At 39.5% G+C, this 18,997-nt stretch overlaps 1 protein-coding gene and 1 long non-coding RNA gene across 5 annotated transcripts in view; both read right to left on the bottom strand.

The window, feature by feature from the left end:
• Positions 1-1,136: 1,136 nt before the first annotated feature.
• The window catches only part of unc5db (unc-5 netrin receptor Db), a 255,429-nt gene continuing 237,568 nt past the window's right edge, over positions 1,137-18,997 (bottom strand). For all 4 annotated transcript variants that reach the window (XM_088994976.1, XM_088994977.1, XM_088994975.1 and 1 more), the window contains 3 exons: positions 16,421-16,585; positions 12,369-12,547; positions 1,137-2,810 (listed from right to left, as the gene is read on the bottom strand). In XM_088994976.1, the coding sequence (XP_088851102.1) occupies positions 2,606-2,810; positions 12,369-12,547; positions 16,421-16,585 (549 nt within the window). In that variant the 3' untranslated portion in view covers positions 1,137-2,605. The remainder of the gene's footprint in view (positions 2,811-12,368; positions 12,548-16,420; positions 16,586-18,997) is intronic.
• LOC148899599 (uncharacterized) lies at positions 3,630-5,003 on the bottom strand. The gene is made up of 3 exons (XR_016114763.1): positions 4,823-5,003; positions 4,165-4,287; positions 3,630-4,080 (listed from the first exon to the last, which is right to left on the bottom strand). It is a non-coding gene; the product is annotated as an uncharacterized LOC148899599 (long non-coding RNA).

The following is an 18,997-nucleotide window of genomic DNA, read 5'->3' on the forward strand; positions in this document are numbered from 1 at the left end:
GTTATGGCAAATAAAATAGGGCATAAGTCACAGTTAAAGAGATGATCCAAATAATTCATTTACCGGCCAGTAAATATTGATCATTATATATATTTTTTTATTTTGTCTAGAAATGCATTTGAATGCAATTGACAAACTTATACATTTATATTCTTTCTTTCAGTAAAGTCATTCAGAGACAAAGCAATTTGTTCAAAGTTACAACATGATAATTCACAGACATACTCAACAATAATAATCTGTATGTTCAGAAGAGCCAACAGAATGTCAATCAATACAATTTGTGTGTTTGAATCCCATCTATGAACAGAATTAACTGATACATGTTGAAGGTCAATTTCTTACCACGGTTTTCAAATATTTGATGGATCAGGTTTCTATATTAAAAGACAAAACAAAACACTGATGTATCTTAGAACAAACTACGTACTAGCACCCTTAATAGGATTTGTAGCGCACTTCTTTGTCTAAGGAAAAAAAAAGAAAAGAAAACTCACTGTCACAAACAACAATTGCCTCAAAAGTTCACTTAATTTTGTTAGATGTTGTTGTGGTGTCATCTTTGTAGATATCCATGATAATTTTCCAAGATAAATGATATAATTCTAACTATCCCCGCAATACTGTTTTTCCTCTCCACTGTCTATTTCCCAGAAAGAGCTTAATGTGACTAATCATGAGGCATACATTTGAATCGCTGCGGCTAATTTTTCAAGTACATAACAATGAATTTTGTAGCAAAGCTGTTTTGACACCCATTAACACACCCATTCACACAGGCTGTAATAGCTGAATGAATAACAATGATGAACCAGGTGTTACATCAGAGCGTGCAGCTCCTATCACGTAACTCCATTTATCTGTGAGTATGCTTGCACATTGTTACAATCACAGTCCTTGTAATACAAGGCGTTCAAAATATTGTAATGCTGCAAAGGAATTTAATTTGTGTATACCGAACACTTGGATTATGGCACACCTCTGTTACTGTGTGGTTGCAGTCTTGGATTTTTTTTTCATAGAAGGCATTAATAATGAAATTCAGAAATATCCAAATTATTTTAACATTAGTCCGAAAGTAGATAATTGCATGGGTTGGAAAGATATAAGGCAGATTGGGGACAGTTGTAATTGCCCTCTCTCTCTCTCTCTCTCTCTCTCTCTCTCTCTCTCTCTCTCTCTCTCTCTCTCTCTCTCTCTCTCTCTCTCTCTCTCTCTCTCTCTCTCTCTCTCTCTCTCTCTCTCTCGTTTTCTGTTTAACACAAGATGGCCGCCCCTCGTGAACAGTGACACCTTGTATACTGTCGTTAAATTGTATTCTCGTAAAGATTTGTGTCCATGCAGTTATATGTTCAGCAGAAAAGAAAGGAAATGTTGCTTCAATGTTTTTTTTAACAAAATCTATCAGTATCTTACGTCATAGTCATTTAATATGTTACAACTGATGCAGACAGGGGAGCAATTTCACTCATTGAATTTGGGACTACCTTATGCATTTTGCATTTGCCGTACCATTTTTTTTAGTCGGCACTTGAATCTGCGTGGTTTGCATCGCAGTTTAAACACCCCCTATCAAAGCAGTTCAACGTTAAAGACACAATTGTCCCCAGTTCCTTCGACTCAGACTGTCATTTTGCTGTCAGAGTTCAATGAGATCACAAAATTGTTTTAAAAGAATGTAGTCTGTCAAATATAAAAATATGAAAAAAAGAATCATAATAATTAGAAAAAGGAGAAACTAACATTTAGAACAAGAAATAGTTTGTTTAGATTTCAGCTTTTGTATCATATGGGTGATAGTGTCGAAATACATTGTGAATACTGTATATGTCGTTTCCAGTTTTGGATGAATTTCACTTGGTGTGCTCATGTAAAGTTATCATGGCATCTCTTTATGTCATAATTAAATGATAATACACAGTCATGCACCCTGACAGCTCTCAGAAATTATTTCTTTTTTTTGTCATGGTAAAAAAACTGTTATTCAGCTGTGAAAAACAAAAATCACTCTACCACTGGACAATGACCATGTCAGGTCATCACACGCTGACCATGCTGCTTGCCGTAGGATGGATGATATATAAAGTAGGCCGACATTATTATTTTATCATTTCACATATAATATAATCAAAGTCTGAAAATATAATTCAATCTTCAAGATAGTTGAAAGAGACACATATGGTCTAGTACTTGGAATTCTTACAAATACAACATTTATGCAATATGTCTCTTCTGCCAATAATATCCCGCAGGAGATTATGGAATTTTCCTTTGTTCTCATTGCTGATTCGGAAACCACATATACAATATCTTCCTCACCCACGAATCAAATTGGATGGAATACAAACAAAGAAAATTCTGTTGACAACATAAGAATAGTTGTCACTAGATCGGCTATTTGCACACCCCAAAAAATACAGCATTCGTGGAAACCATAACAAGCCAAGCGTAACCTCTTCCTATTCAGAGACATCACTGTTTCTACATCACCTTGCATCTCACCGACATCGTTTAATATCTGTACTCTGAGAGCTTGAGGCTCTTTCCTCCGTCTGGAGATTGAGACGCTGAGTCTTCAAGCCGTATGATCTGGAAACACACACGTTCATCTCAGACTGCACGACTGTATTTGATTTGAGTCAATTTCTTCCTCATCGTGATCCTTGGGGCAACTTTTGGGGTGGATCTTGCCAATTTCTTCAAGGGCACTGGCAAGAGAGTCAAGGTCAGCAGTGTCCTGGTGGCGGGCCTCCCATAGGCAAAGGATGGTGGCCGAGGGACTATGCTGCTTTGCAAAATAGACAAGGTTTCTGTTGAGGTGCAGAAAAAAAGAAAAATGAATAGAAAAGAATAATAAACACGTAGAACATTAGCTACCTTTTTTTCAGATGCAACAAAATCTATGACAGTGGAAAATATTTCATCAAGCAGTCAATTTTCTTCTCCGCTTATCCTCACAAAGGTTGCGAGGCATGCTGGAACCTATCCCAGCCGTCTTCAGGCAGTAGGCCAAGGGTACCCTAAACCGGTTGCCAGCCACTCACAGGCCACACATCAACAAAACCATCTAAAAACCCACCTATTTACAATCACATTTGTATAATGTAGGTTTATCTCTTGTTATTATTTATAATATATGTAGTTTTATTTATAACCATGTTTTAATTGTATAATAATAATAATTATTATATGATAAAATAATAATAATAATAATAATTATTATTATTATTATTAAAACATCTATGCTCACACTCACACTTAGGGACAATGACTGTTCCATTAACCTGTATGTTTTCGAAGTGTGGGAGGAAACCAGAGAATCCAGAGAAAAATGTCACAGAAGCACGCGGAGAACATTTAAACTTCACACAGGAAGGCCAGAACTGCGATCGGACGAATGACCTTTGTACTATGAGGTGGACGTGTGAACTTGCCGATTCCGGGGCGACACAATTTCAGCTATCGCATTCATAATTATTATTTGTGGCAATAGTCGTTCGATGGAGCGTCATGGAAACGTTACTGTAAAGGCTTCCTGACATGTTTATTTTTTAATGTTTTGTGTCCGTCCTCTGCAGTGACGTATCCTTTGCGCTCGTAACTGGCGGACGACGCCATGCATATCATTCTTCACCTCTCAGGCAGTCATATGCTATGTACAGTGCTGCTCAGAATAATAGAGGTATGTTATAAAATCTTTTTATTGTTTTTTTTTATTTATTTTTGGTTCAAACAAGTACATGCATTGTGAAGATGGCACATTTTATTCCTAAACAAAGCACACGGGCATTGTGGATTAGATTCATCAAGTTTGCAAATATAAGAAAACCTTTAATTGTCTCACAATGGACAAATTCCCAATTTACAGCATTAAAGTTATGAAATGAGGAAAGTAGAACAACATATAGGAGTTGTGTAAAGCCACTCCAGCAGCGCCATCTTGAAGTCATAACAAATAACATAATAACAAAATAGCACATATGAATGTCTGTAGTCAGATGATCTTAACCACTTTTTTCGTCAGGTCCCGAGCCATCCACCCATCCAGTCGCAGACCGTTCAACATCACCAACCTTTCTGCTGAACAAAGCAGAACTGTGAAAAATGCTGCCCATTTCACACTCAAAAATAATTAATCAATAAAAATACACAAGTGCCTCAGACCTGTCCAACAATGACAATCAAATGGCGCCTCCCAATCAAAAACTGTGCCAGTATACCTATGCTGCCGAGAAAGCGCAACGACCAAGCACCCAAGAACAGAGTCTTTTCCTTTGCTGAAAAATGCTGAAAAACAATTCACATCAGGTCCACTCAACATAGCAAAAACACAATATGACAATATCAAACAAAAACATTAAAAAAACAAGGATCCTGAGAGCACATGCCGGCGGCTGCTTATTCTGGCGCCAGCTTGGACTTCTGTGCCTATCAGAACTTGACTGACTCCAAACAAAATGCATTGAAGATCACTTCGTCCAAAATGTAGTCACACATGTAAAGTTATGTAGGCAGTCAGAAAAAAGGCTAATATTCTGTTTGCATTTATATCTGTGCATTTTAATCTCTACTTTTTTCATGCAATCACACATTTTTTTATTACATGTCCGTGTGTTTCTTCATTTAGAAAATATTGTGCAGTGGTACAAATGCATTTATTTGTGTGGATGGATATATAGGCCCTAAGATTCTTCACAGAATTGGAAAGCCAATCCTAAAATATGACCCTACTTTGCCAACTCTCCACCTGGTGGTACTTTAACACATTGAAACGTTCTTGAGTCTTTGCGAGGCAAACTGATGTGAATTTATTCTGACTTACTTGTACTGTTCTGCCATACCACCCTGGGAGGATTTTGTTTGCTGATATTATAAAAACATAAATTAAAAAAACTTTTCTCGGTTTACTTTGTGACCCGATTCTGCCACTTTCTCGTGTCCTCAACACAACAGTTACTCGTTTCGGGCTGCTGTGTAGTGCAGATAGAGAGTATGTAGATAAATGATGTGTTTCTGTGCTCTGCTCGTCATGGTTAAATTATGGTGTGGGCAAAAGTTGATTGCATCAGCATATGCTCATATTTACATGGAGCAATGGTTACTGATATTCTGTAACTGAAACACGGATCACTCGTCAAGGATACCAGATAGTACCTGTAATGTAAATAATCACCATTTCTATTATGTATGTTATGAGGTCCCATATGAGCTTCAAAATAATGAGTATGCTCAGTAAAACAGTCAAACACACAAATCATGTGACACTTAAGCAGCCTGACTCCCTATTACATTTGTGTACCTTTGTGCACTTAACCTGATGTTTGGTTTGTGGTGTTTCAGATTGCCAAAGCCCAATGCTAGATTGGGCTTTGATGTTGCTGGAGAGTTTATGGACACCGTTAAAGTCAACTTATCTTTGTATCATTCTGCTAACTGCTCTTGTGTGGTTGAGGAAGAAAAAAGACACTTCCGTCAATTCCTAGATGGTGCTCAGCAGCATGATTTTGGTTTAAATTTTTTTTGCAGAAGCATTGCTTCATTTAGTGTATATTAATTATTTTTCATTGATCTAAAACGTCCATCTCGATTGTAGATGTTTAAATGATTAAAAATCCACAGATAAATTTTAAATTCCAGATTGAAGGTCAATGCTTTCATAGAGATGGGCAAATATTGTGAAACACTTTCCATCCATTCATTAAATCTTTTGGCACTCGCTAATTAACAGGCTTTTTGTTCCACTTGCTTTCACATGGACGAACACCCACAAATGTACCCTAACACAAAAGGGGAGATGCTGTTCAGTGCCTTGGCTCAGGGAAAAAAAAGACTCAATTTCTGTAGCAAATGACTCACAATATCCTCAACGAGCAGCTCTTGGACCCGGGATGCTGCTGTTCCCAAGACAAGTCCTCCCAAATGATATTTGGATAGACATTATGAAAAATAATTGAATTCTTCAGGTGTTTGCTCTCACCCATTTCACATTCGAAAAAAAGCTATTGCGCACCGCCAAACAAATAGCACAAAAGTATGAATACTGAAATAATGATTGTCTCAACTTCAACTAATTGACAAACAAAGTGAGAAATCTGGACCTGTTTAAATAAACATAACACTGACATGAATATACAGTAGGGTGGTCAACGGATTAGCGAGTCTGACTCTTTGCAGAGATGCAGGGTTCAACTAGAAAGATGCAGGGCTTTGGCCTTCCTGTGTGGAGTTTTCATGTTCTCCCCGTACTCTACGGTTTCCTTCCACATTCCAAAAATATGCACGGAACACTAAAATGTGCTTGAGGCTGATGGTGTGTGTTCAATGCTGTTTGTCTTGCGTGTGCCCCAATATTGGCTGGCATCCAGTTGAGAATGTATGCCGCCTACTGCCCCAAGACAGCAGGGGTGGGCTCCACCACGCCCATGACACTTGTGAAGATAAGCAGCTTGGCTAATAGACGGATATTTAGGATGACCGACTTATGGACTGATAGAGATCCGACTCTTCCTATCTTTTCATACTGTATGTCAATAATTATATATATATATATATATATATATATATATATATATATATATATATATATATATATATATATATATATATATATATATATATATATATATATATATATATATATATATATATATATATATACAGTAAAGTCTCGTTATATCGATATTCAAGGGAGTCCGAAAAAATATCGATATAACCGGGACTATCGATATATCCGATCCTGCGCCGAACTGCATTAAACAAAAGCCACCAAAAGAGGGCAGCCAAGCGCCATATAAGAAACGGAGCTGGCCATGAGCTCCCTTTTTTTTTTTTTGGGTGAGAGATGTTCCCCCAATGTTGCCTCAAAATGGCACATATAATTCTTTAATGATTGTAAACATGTATGCTTTAATCTTCAGAACTACAGTGTATTTGAAACATATTCATAACTGGATGTGTAACAAGAAAGCATATTATCCGAATCTGAAGCCATTGTTTGGATTCACAAGCAATGCAAGACGTCTTGGCGTGAAGTCATTTTTATTTGCATTTGAATAAAAAGTGACATCGGCTGTCCTTTAATACACAGTATGGAATGTTAATAATTTTCAAAATCATCGCGCTTCAGCAGACAAAACAAGAAACATTGTTGCAAAAAACGATTGCATTCATATACAGTACAGTGGGCATGTACATAACACAACAGGGAAACTGCAACGCTTACATCTTACTGTATTATGTATACAATTTAAAAAAGTCATCAATCTTCTTCTGCTTCCCATTTTTACCTTTTAACACAAACACTTCAATCTCGTCTGCTACACACGAGCTAGCGTCTGAGAATGAAAATGGCTCTGCTACACGGGTGCTGGGCACGTAACCAAGTCACCTGACCAAGTCGACCAATGGCGCGACTGATGGCGTGACACGTAACTAAGACACGTGACCAAGTTGACCAATGGCGCGACCGATGGCGTGTCACGTGACAAAGTCACACGGCCAAGTCGACCAATAGCGCGACCGATGGCGGCTCATGTGACCAAGTCGACCAATGGCGCGACCGATGGCGGCCCACGTAACAAGACACGTGACCAAGTTAACCAATGGCGCGACGGATATATCGATATAAACAACAAAAATGGCCGGCGGGGGATGAAAAGGAGCACCGTAATAACCGGATTATCGTCATAACCGGGTATCGTACTAAACGGTACTAATTATACATAAAAAGACTAGAAATGTGCAAGGGAAATGAAAATAGTATCGTAATAAGCGGTACTATCGATATAACCGATATCGATATAACGAGACTTTACTGTATAGATATATTGTCCTCACAAGCCAATATGAGGGACACCCTGAACCAGTTACCAGCCAATCACATAGACGAACAACAAATTACATTCACAATCACACCTAGGGACATTTTGAGTGCTCTATGAACCTGCCATGCACATTTTTGGAATGTAGAATGAAGTACAAGGGGAATATATGCAAACTCCACACATAAAGGCCTGACCCGGAATCAAACCATGTACCTCAGTACTGTGAAGTTGACATGCGAACCATGGACATGTAACCTAGTTACAGTCCAATTATGGATATTGCAATTTAGTAGAAGTACTGCTGTATTCTAGGACCACTATACTTCTATGTCTTGACTATCAATTTCCATTGTAGCTGTCTCCTTTTTTGGTCAAACGACTCTGGTCAGAAGGTTGTGACTGAATACTGATTCGGTTGAAGATTTTTTATATTCTGATTCACGATTTTCTTAGCCAGAAATCGTCAGAAGGTAATTTCTGTGTGTCTTGACTTTATAAGGAATGTGCTCCTAAACCATTTCCATATGAAAGTGCCTCGCGGCTTTTGAGATGTTGAGATCAGGGCGAGGTGGGTTTCCAAACCATAAATTTTAGGGCACCTTGTTCAGCTTGACATCAAATGGCTTTTTATAGCTATGGCTCCGTAGGTGTCATCGGTATGCCGCAAATTAAATTTGGGGGTGACGAGACTCAGTGATGGTCATGTGTGATGAATGAGAATCCATCCATGTTCTTGATTCAGGCTGCTGACCAAATCTACCACAATTGAAAATTTTAGGAATTCTTTAAAAAATGTCTCTTCCCGACACGATACAACCATTTAGATGAATCATAACTCAAGTGATATGTGTTGCCATGCCCCATTTGAGGGAACATTTCGGCTCTTTGACCTCCAAAACAAGTACCAAGCATCTGTGACTGGCTGTCAGGTCAGACTGCTGGATGGACATAACATCAATTCAAAGGAAAATAAAGTTGATGTCCAGTCTAGGGTGTGTACTGCCTCTGGTCCAATGTCAGCTGATGAAGACAAGCAGCACTGAAAATGGATCAATGGTGTAATTTCTTTATTTTCTGTGGTTATGCAAAATCACTAACAAACTTTTACCCTCTATTTTCATCAGCCGTCTCATCTTTTTTTCTCCCACTTTATCAATTAATTCCGACATTGTGCGGTTTTCTCCCCCTCTCACATACATATTTTTTTCTTTCTCTGCCACTCTCCCAGAATATAAATAAACTTATGTGTATTTTGGGTGGCCCGGCGGGCGAGTGGTGAGTGTGTTGACCTCACCGTTCAGCTCCAGCCTCCTTGTGTGGTGTTTGCCTGCTCTCTCCGTGTGAGGGGTTTATCCTGGGTAGTACTTAGGTTTCCTCCCCAACTCAAACAATAATTCTAAAATATATGAACTTCTCTTGACGGTGTAAGTTCTTGATTCAGCCCCCAATTCACCATCAGGGGTTTCAAATCAAATGTAATGGATATAATAAACAGCAAGAAAACAAATATATTTAACAGCATCCATATCCCAGTACAACTTAATTATCGGTTGGCAAATATTTGTGAAAAATCAAAATATGACGTGTCTCTGTATTCATATAAACTAGACAAATAGTATGCTTCTTTCGAACAGGTATTGCAATGTTGTTTGCTCAGGAAGCCTTCATAAGAATTGAAAAAATAATAAAAATAATCAAAGACATTATTTTATAAGGGGGGGGAGGAGAAACGATGCATTGCCTCGATATGAAAGTGGTTGACAAAGCTCAAGAGCCTGTTGCCATGCCAATGAATTGTCATGTCAAGATAATCCAGTGGAGGTCAGTGTTTCACTGCAGCTCGTCAAAACTCTCCAAAGAGAATGACAAGCCAACTTAAAAAGGTTGCAGCCTTTTTGTCTGATTAGGTTCGACGCAAAGCCACTACCCAGCGCGAGAGAAAAAAAGAAAAGAAGTCGTATCGAGACAATTTGGAACCCCGAAGGACTACAAAATAGCGCGACCGCTCATGAACCGCTAAGCAGGTGATTAGAGCCACCATAATCCATAAGAAAGCTGTAAAAAATAAATATATATATATATATTTAGAAAAAGCTAAGTGACCCCTAACAATCAGTGTTCTCTCCATGTCTTACGAGCAAACCAGAGCATTCTGTAGTTTTTCATTACATTTGCTGAAAATTAAATCAAGCGCAAACTTACTCTTACTCAAATTTGAGGTCATTAACATGTGTCCTCGTATGATATTGTAATTGGAGTTTTCAGTAATGTTCAACCACAGTGAATCATGCAGAAAGAAAGTCATGAAACAAATGATCTCATTCCATTTACATAACAAAAATGATTTTACGATGTTGGTAAACTAATTTTGATACAGATTTCACCAGTCCTCTTATGAGGTGGTGTTGATCGGATATTGCAATAGTCCATGATTTTCCACGAGACTGCTTTGATAACAAATTTTACCTACTTTTGCACCCTACTTTTATTTGACTTCAGTTTGTTTTATGTCATCTACATGAATTTAGTCTTTATTAATTTTCCAATTTGAAATAATTTCCAAATCATTATTATTTAATTGGTTAGCACGCTGGCTTCACAGTGCAGAGGTCGCTGGTTCGCGTCCCGCTCCGGCCTCCCTGTGTGGAGTTTGCATGTTCCCCCCAGCCACGCGTGGGTTTTCTCCCACATTCCAACAACATGGATGGCAGGCAGATTGAACACTCCAAATTGTCCCAAGGTGTGAGTGAGAGTGACTGATTGTTTGTCTTTGTGTGCCCTGTGATTGGCTGGCAACCAATTCAGGGTGTCCCCTGCCTCGTGGCCGAAGACGGCTGGGATAGGCTCCAGCACCCCCCGCGGCCCTAATGAGGAATAAGCGGTACAGAAAAAGGATGGGTGGATGGATAGATTATTTAATCATAGGAAATTCTAAAATATAGTGGATTTGTCAAGTGCAGGAGTTGAAAAAAAGTAATAAAGTATATTTAAAAGTAATAAAGTACATTTAAAAAAACAATCCTCAAATGTCTGTTTGACTATCTCTCTTCTGACAGCACACACAGCAATAGATAAATAAATACATTAAAAAGTAACTCTGAAAGCTTATGTATGACTTTCAGTGAAAAAAAATGGAGATCAATTTTGTTCCCATCCTTGTGATCTCGTGTTAATTTTACAAACGCAAGATGTTAATTTCATATACATTTTGCTTTTCAAAAGCAATTCCAATTAAAATTTTTAATGAACAAAAATGTGATTTTCATTTGTGTTGCAGTGATTTCCTTTTAACCGCAACAACCTTCATACCCATGCTCTAGGCCACACGTGTCAAAGTCAAGGCCCGGGGACCAAATCCGGCCCACTACATCATTTTTTTTGGCCCGCGAAAGCAAATCAAACTGGTGAAATTCCATGATGCTAGCTAAAATCCTAACCAAAATTTCATAGTTTTGGATATAAACCACAATAACAGTCATTATTCTTGACTTCAGATTTGGAAACTAGCTATTCATTAATTTGTTGTACGCTCTATATGTAATATGTGGAAGGGATTAAACATTGTAATGGCTTCCCCAAATTCATAACGGCCCTCGAGAGGAAACCATAACTACAATGTGGCCCGCGGCAAAGAATGACTTTGACACCACTGCTCTAGGCGATCCATCTGATCACAAGGGGTGGGACAAAATGTCTATCCAGTTATCCATTTCCGATACTGCTTGTCATGCTTTAGGTTTGCCTGTGGGCAGGAGCCTTTTCAGTGACACTCTGGACTGGTCACAAGGCACAGACAGAAAACTATTCAGCCTTCCAACAAATAATCTCACTTTCCAACAAAAAGACTGAGCGGTTTGCGCGCATCATGAATCTACAAGTTAATGTGATGGGAACGTATCTGCATTATTTTTCGACAATGAAAACACATTCTGCTATTGCAGGCTGGCTAAGTGGAAAAAGACAGAAAAAGACTGGAGCGCTTTGTCAAGCGGGCCAGTTCTGTCGTGGGCTGCTCGCTGGACTCTCTAGAGGAGGTGGGCAACAGACGGACGCTAGCTAAACTAAAAGCTATGACGGACAGCCCCTCCCACCCCCTCCTGCCCATCCTGACAGCTCTGGGTAGCTCCTTTAGCCAGAGACTATTACACCCGCGCTGCAAGAAGGAGAGGTACCGCCGCTCGTTCCTACCGACTGCTGTCAGGCTTCACAATTCCCAATGATCACATGTGGAAAAAAAAAAAAAAACTGGACACTTGTAAATATGGGTTGTTGCAATATATCTAAATGCATTTCTTGATTCTGCACTATGTACAGTCTTGTTTATAGAACGGTTTTTGCACATCTACATTTGCACAGTATACAGTTGACATTTTTATTTTGTTATGCTTAGAATATCTTGTTTTCTATCCTTTCACTCCCACCCCAACCCCATCCCTCTTCAATTGCTGCTGTGGACTGCAAATTTCCCCATTGCGGGACGAATAAAGGTATTCTGATTCTGATTCTGATTCTGAAGTGCAGATGCAAGAGAGGCAGGTGTCTCACCGATCTAAGTGGAGTTTGTGGGCTAAGAGTTGCCAGTCCTTCCCCTTGGCATTGGCAGTGTCAAAGGTGCCGCAAATCCTCTGGCGGATGGATAAGGGGATTTTGAAAGCCTTAGGCCCAGTCTGAGAGGTGACGGTGCAGTCTGTCTGCATGAAAACTGGAACCAATTCCTTTTCAGTCTAGGGAGGAAAAGAAGTGGGAGGTGATATTCTTTAATCCGTTCGTCAGTCAGGTAGGTGGGGGGGGGGGTAGTTTTCAAAAGTCACAGCACAACATGAAACCAACATATCTGATGCGATGAAATTGTGTATCCTTTTGGTTCTATGGAAGGACACCCCTTGTGTTTTGAAAACATGTAATTTAACACTTTGCATCAATTTTGGGATCACGGGACTACTGGTTGTCTGCTGGTCAAAGTTAAGCACACTGATCAACAGTGATGAATCATCCATGTACGGCTGGAACACACTCGCATATTGGCAAATGGAGAGACGACATGCCACATACAATAAAGCAAGAACATGTGATCTGAAGGTGAGACCAAGAGATGTAACCGATGCGCCATGTCTAATGAAAAAATGGAGTGGGTGAAGAGCCATGACAACTGGCCATTCTAATTTCATCCACCAGAGTTTGCCATTCTTAGTCACATTCAATACACATTGCCTCACACAAAATCAAACATCCAAATAGTTCTTGTTAGCTAGGAGTTATTGAATCATAGGTCACGCAGCCATCATATTGCAAAATAGTGTTGTTGAGATATTTATCAGAAGGAAGCTTATGTTTTATTTTGGAAATAAAAGGTGAACATGTACTGTATCTCACTAATGTTTAATTGTTCTTTTTCTTCAACAGTAAATCTGCAACCAAATCCTTTTTCTTCTCCTCTTTCAGCCATTGTGGGTTGACAAAATCACTGTTAAAGCAACACTATATATGCTTATGCAGCTCGCTACGATACAGTACGCTAGCTCTGACCAGTATGCTCTTGTCACTAGCGGCTCGTGATAACAGCAGTTTTCGCAAACTATGATTGGCTAGTCAGTAGCCAATCATAGTTTGCGAAAATTCTGACATTTATCTATGCCTGCAAGATGGCGCTGGTACCCCTTTTGGGTTGCCAACTGAAAATCTGATTGCTTAATCCGACAGTTTGATCGACACATTTGATGCGACAGGGACCACAGAACTGATTGTGAAGGCGTCCAGGTAGATTTCCGACCCTGGTAACAAATGATGGTTGAAATGTGATTGGTTAAAAGCTTAAATCAGAAAATGCACGTCTCGAAGCAGCACAACAGGCGAAAATGAATGAAATGAAGCTGAAAGACAATTTGGAATTATTTAATAAGAATTAATGGACAACATATAATTAACATTCTGTGATTCAGATATTTTTAGGCCAAGACAAGGTCTTGCAGGCCCTGACGGTCCACCTCTGATGTAATTACCCGTAATAATGTTTGTTTCAAAGTAGAATGTATTGCATTTTTGGAATACAGTGAGACCTCAACTTACGAACTTAATTGGTTCCCAGACAGAGTGTGTAAGGCGAAAATTGTGTATCTCAAAAACAAAATTCCCATAGGAAACCATTAAAATGGGAATAATCCGTTCCCGGGTTTCCATAAAATACACTTTTCAACTAAATAAGCCTTAAAACTACACACAACATACCTTATTCTATGTACAGTAAAGTCTCGTTATATCGATATTCAAGGGAGTCCGAAAAAATATCGATATAACCGGGACTATCGATATATCCGACCCTGTTTGCATGTAATTTTCTCCGTGCGTGCATAGAAATAGTATCGATATAACCGGGACTATCGATATATCCGATATCGATATAACGAGACTTTACTGTATAATAAATGTGCTATTGTATTGTAATGAAAGAAATACACTGCATTGTATCATAAAGTCACTTTATTTACATTTGTGATGGTCATTTATGGCTTGATGGAATGGCGTTGGAGGTCGAAGGTCAAAGGGAATTGCTGTTTGGAAAGTGAGCACATTACATGACGACTGTAATTAAAGAAATAAACTGTGCTGTAAAATAAAGTGGAAGGAGAGTCACCTTCCATAAGGACTGTTGGTAACTTAACCTGTGGTGCTGTTCGGTCGTGTGCTTCCGCCGAAGATCACTCCGCCAGCCGTGGTGGGTGTGTATTATAAAAATAGTGCTTATTATAAGGTTTAATTTTCAGAAATTTGACGTTTGTAAGACGAAAAGTTTGTAAGTTGAGGTGTTTGTAAGTTGAGGTCTCACTGTACATATAAGAGCATTGAATAAACTTTTGGCAAAGTGGCCAAATGCGTGTAGGTTGAATGGAAGGAGATGAATGCAGTTTTCCTCAAATAAGAGAAATCACATTAATTGGCCGAGGGGTTGTAACTCTGCTGCTGAGAGTACCAATCATGCCATGATGGCAGAAAACATGACCGCAAACAAGATCAAACAAGGAGCGCCACATTTTTGCAAATGTTGAGACTGACCTTTTTTTTTGGTAACTTTTCATAGAGTGATTAGAAAAGCTTACGCTTCAAGCATTCAGGGCTTTCTTTCTTGCACGTCCATGAGCTTCTTTCTCAGATGGAGCAAATGGCTCAGCTGCTTTGACAGATGACATTTCATTCCTTTTTGCTTTTTGTGTGAAACATTTTTTACATATTCAAAACTATAAGACTAAAGTCAGGCTAGAAGTAAAACTTCTATACCAGAGAAGGTAAAGCCATGTGTACAATTTATCCCTCCACGGCCCAAAACTTAGTAAAATTAGATTCGTGTGCATTTCGGGGAACAAATCACACAGCTGTCCACCCAAAAAGTGTCATTTGGCCTTTAACCTAGTTTCGCCCTTTCGAATTTGCACATTGAAAATTGTAACCTATCTCTCCATCTCTCCATCCATCCATCCTGACAACTTTATCCTGGGTCCCGTGAGGTGTTGGAGCCTATCCTGGCTGTAATTGGGCTGTAGGTCGGGCAAACGCTGAATTGGTTGCCAGCCAGTCGCAGGGCACATAGGGACACACAACCATTCACTCTCACACCGAGGGAAAATTTAGAGTGTTCAATCAGCCTGCGATTCATATTTTGGCAATGTGGGAGGAAACTGGACTACCCAGAGAAAACCCACATGGGCGTAGGGAGAACATGCAAACATCACACCGGATCTTGAACTCACGACCTCTGCACCATGAAGTTGACCACTTGTTCACTGGGCCGCCTTCGAGTAAAACGTACTCTACGAAATGTACTTTGTGGCATACTCATATAGATGCAAGTAGTTTTGCTCATCATATCCTGTGTCTATTGTTATTTTGTTGATGCACTCGCATACAATTGCTCAGATATAGGGGTGTCTTTGAAGTAATGTGAGGAATACTATTTGCTATTTTGAACACGCATCCCAGTTCACCTCGAGTGTGTTTGTTCATATAATTAACATGTAAACAGGTGAAGCAGCCTACCACCGCCGTGGTTGAAAAAATATATATATTTTGCTTGGTTGTCACACCTGACGTTGAACTCAATCCTACTCGGGATGATGAATGGTTCGTAGTGTTTAAACGCCTCAGGGCAAGACAAGCATTGAAGTGACTCAGTGTGAAAAGGCACATGTGAAGGGACAAGTATCACTCTCCTCTGCCTAAACAGCCGCTTGTCAAGGTGCTCTTGAATAAGGATTTCAAACTCCGAGCTGCTCCAGTGGAGCTGCTCAGCCGTTGACAGAAGATGGTTGCTGCTCTGAGAAGCTCCCAGGTGTTCATGCATGTGAATGTGAAATGAGTTATTTTCTGGACAAATTGTCTCTGTGAATAAAGATTAGTAAAGGCATGAAAAGTGGTAGACTGCTGTTCTGGATTTAATATACAATTTTGGGGATGGGTGGGTGGTATACTGGTGTACGTCCTCACTCAATTACTACACAAGGCACGCTCAGGAGAGCTCGTCCTGCTGACAGTGGACACACTGCAGGAAGGTTACACAAAGTACAAGCAAGAAAGTACACTGTGCCGCCAGTCTCTCTCCCGCTCACCTTGCCAACAGCTGTGTAAACCTGCAGTATCTGTTCATGGCCTTTGACCTGCCGCACACTGATTTTGCAGGAGAGCTGGGTGGTGGCTGGGCTGTATCTCTCCAGGGAGAAGGCACAGTGCAGAGGCTGCTGGTTGCTGCACCACACTTGATGGAAGGAGAATTCCTGCCAGAAACATGTAAAGTATGCAAAAACAAGATTTATCTTCCCAAAAATCTGCATCATATTATGCGACCTGTCAGTTCTTCTCAGTGGAGACTGTAAAATCAGTGTTGACCTGCGTTTCCTTGCTGAAAACCCGACCCTCGTGATTTTGGTCTTGACTACACGACAATACCTGCGCAAAGCCGCAGGTATTATTCAGGGAAAAGTTGGGGGGGGGGGGGGGCTGAGTACAGGCGAAAAAAAAGCTCGGATGCTCTTCAGCACTAAAAGCTGACTTGACGTATGCCACAAAGCTCGGCTATTATTCCACACCTGCTCCACCAAAGCGAGGCGTGCCTGCTGTCCCGAGGCACTCATAAATAAAGCTGTTAGGAAGGTGTACGACTTTGAAGCACAGAGCTTTCGTCCCGCATTCACTGTTTTTTTTTTGGGGGGGGAGTCAGGATACAGCTCAGCACACTCTGCAAATTTCTTCCACAGGTAAAAAAAGCAATAAATAAAACAGTGGTGGTTGACTGCCGCAGTCTGTGCTACTTATTAGATACCGCATGTTTCTGATTCTGAAAAAAAGAAAGATGTGGAAGAGAAATATTGATATTGGAGCTGAAGTTGTCAAATATGTGGTTGTTGGGAAGCGGAAATCAGAGCAGGTTATGGAAAGATACAAATGAATCTCCGTCAAATTCTACGTTGTTGTACAGGATGTGCCTGCATTGTCATTACGGCAAGCAAAGTCTTGAAGGAGGCCGCCTTGAACAATCATTAACTGATATGCCCGACTTGTTTGGGTTAGCTGTTTACAAACTCAACTCATGCTGAGGCAGCCGTCCAATACAATTTTGAATGCAAAAGTGTTTTAAATCAAAATATACAGCTCTGTTGAATGTGTCCAGAGTGGCAGCAACTAAGCCAGTCGGCTACGATTTTTTTACTTGAGGAGCATAAATAAAATGCACACATCGATGTAATATTGCCCTCAAATTGAAGAGGTGGGTGCTTTGCTCGATGGCACCTCAGCAGTCGTCAGGAAACATCGAAGTCAATATCCACTGAGTAGCTGCAGAGGTGTCAGAATGATCATCCGTTTGTTGTTTAAACAGCTTGTTAATACTGTCAAGTCTTTATCCTGTTCAGTTTTGTTCCCTTTCATTCCTTTCATGGTTTGCTTTTGATAATACCGACTTTGATTACTCTCAGGGAAAGACAGCAGGAACTGGCATCAGTTATTCATTGTAGACAAAAAGATGAGTCTGAGGGGAAATGTGCATAAAAGACATTCAGATCAGACCTCTCCAATGAAGGTGGTCACCTGATCCGTATTTTGATCACTGATCACTTTTTGATGATACATTTTGCAAAGTAGAAGTCGGCAATTGTAAATCAATTCTATCTACTTTTCATAGAAGATGTTTTACCGGAGATTTTTACTGCCAAAAATATTCATACTATTTTTGAAGTACATCTATTAAATAACACATTTTCCAACATACCGCTGAGCAAAAAACTGAGACCCAGTGCACAAGAGAACTCAAGTTTGCATTATGTCACAATAATATCAATGATAACAACATCAATAATAATAACACTAATAATGATACCACCACCACCATCTCCAATAACAATAACAATAACAATAACAATAACAATAACAATAACAATAACAATAATAATAATTTTCTGTGTAGCTTTTTCTCTTGTTTCTATTCATAACTGTACTGTGATACCTCGGTTTTCGACCATAATCCGCTTCAGAAACCTGTTCGAAAACCGTTTTGTTCAAAAACCGAAACAGCACTTTCCATTAAAATCAATGTAAAAAATATTAATCGGTTCAAAGTGTAGAAAACAACTTTTTAACTATTTCATCGCATAAACCAGATAAAAACTTAATAATAGAGCAGGTCATGTGTAAAATTCTATTAAAATAAACAAATTTTCAAAAGTTTTTAACATCAACATTAACATCTGTACATAAAAATCTCTCTATCTTTCTGCCACGGGGCGTGTTGGCACCTATCTCAGCTGTCTTTGGGCAAGCACAGTGCAGACTAACTTTTCAAACCATCCTCTGCTTGCTTTAAAATCATTCTATTTAGGAGATCTTAACCAAATATGTCAGCATTTTCGCAAAAATAAAACAACAACAATATTAATGCGTCGGTCACAATGAGACAAAGAGGAAGACGTGACATCTAAGGAAGTGACGTATAAGGAAGCACAGGGTAGTCAAGTGCTGCATTCAGATGCACTCTGTTTGGTTGAGAACCAAATTTCGGTTGTATACCGACCGGGGCATAAAAAAATATGACATTTTTGGTCGAAAACATTTTTGCTCAACCATTTCCTATGTCTAAAAGCTCTGGTGATGTCCAAATGGGTGCCAGATGATTCACATGCTATGTATGAGTGCTA

The sequence above is a fragment of the Hippocampus bargibanti genome, linkage group LG04, assembly GCF_051943395.1.
Source record: "Hippocampus bargibanti isolate YZ-2025 linkage group LG04, ASM5194339v1, whole genome shotgun sequence".
Taxonomy (NCBI): Eukaryota; Metazoa; Chordata; class Actinopteri; order Syngnathiformes; family Syngnathidae; genus Hippocampus; species Hippocampus bargibanti.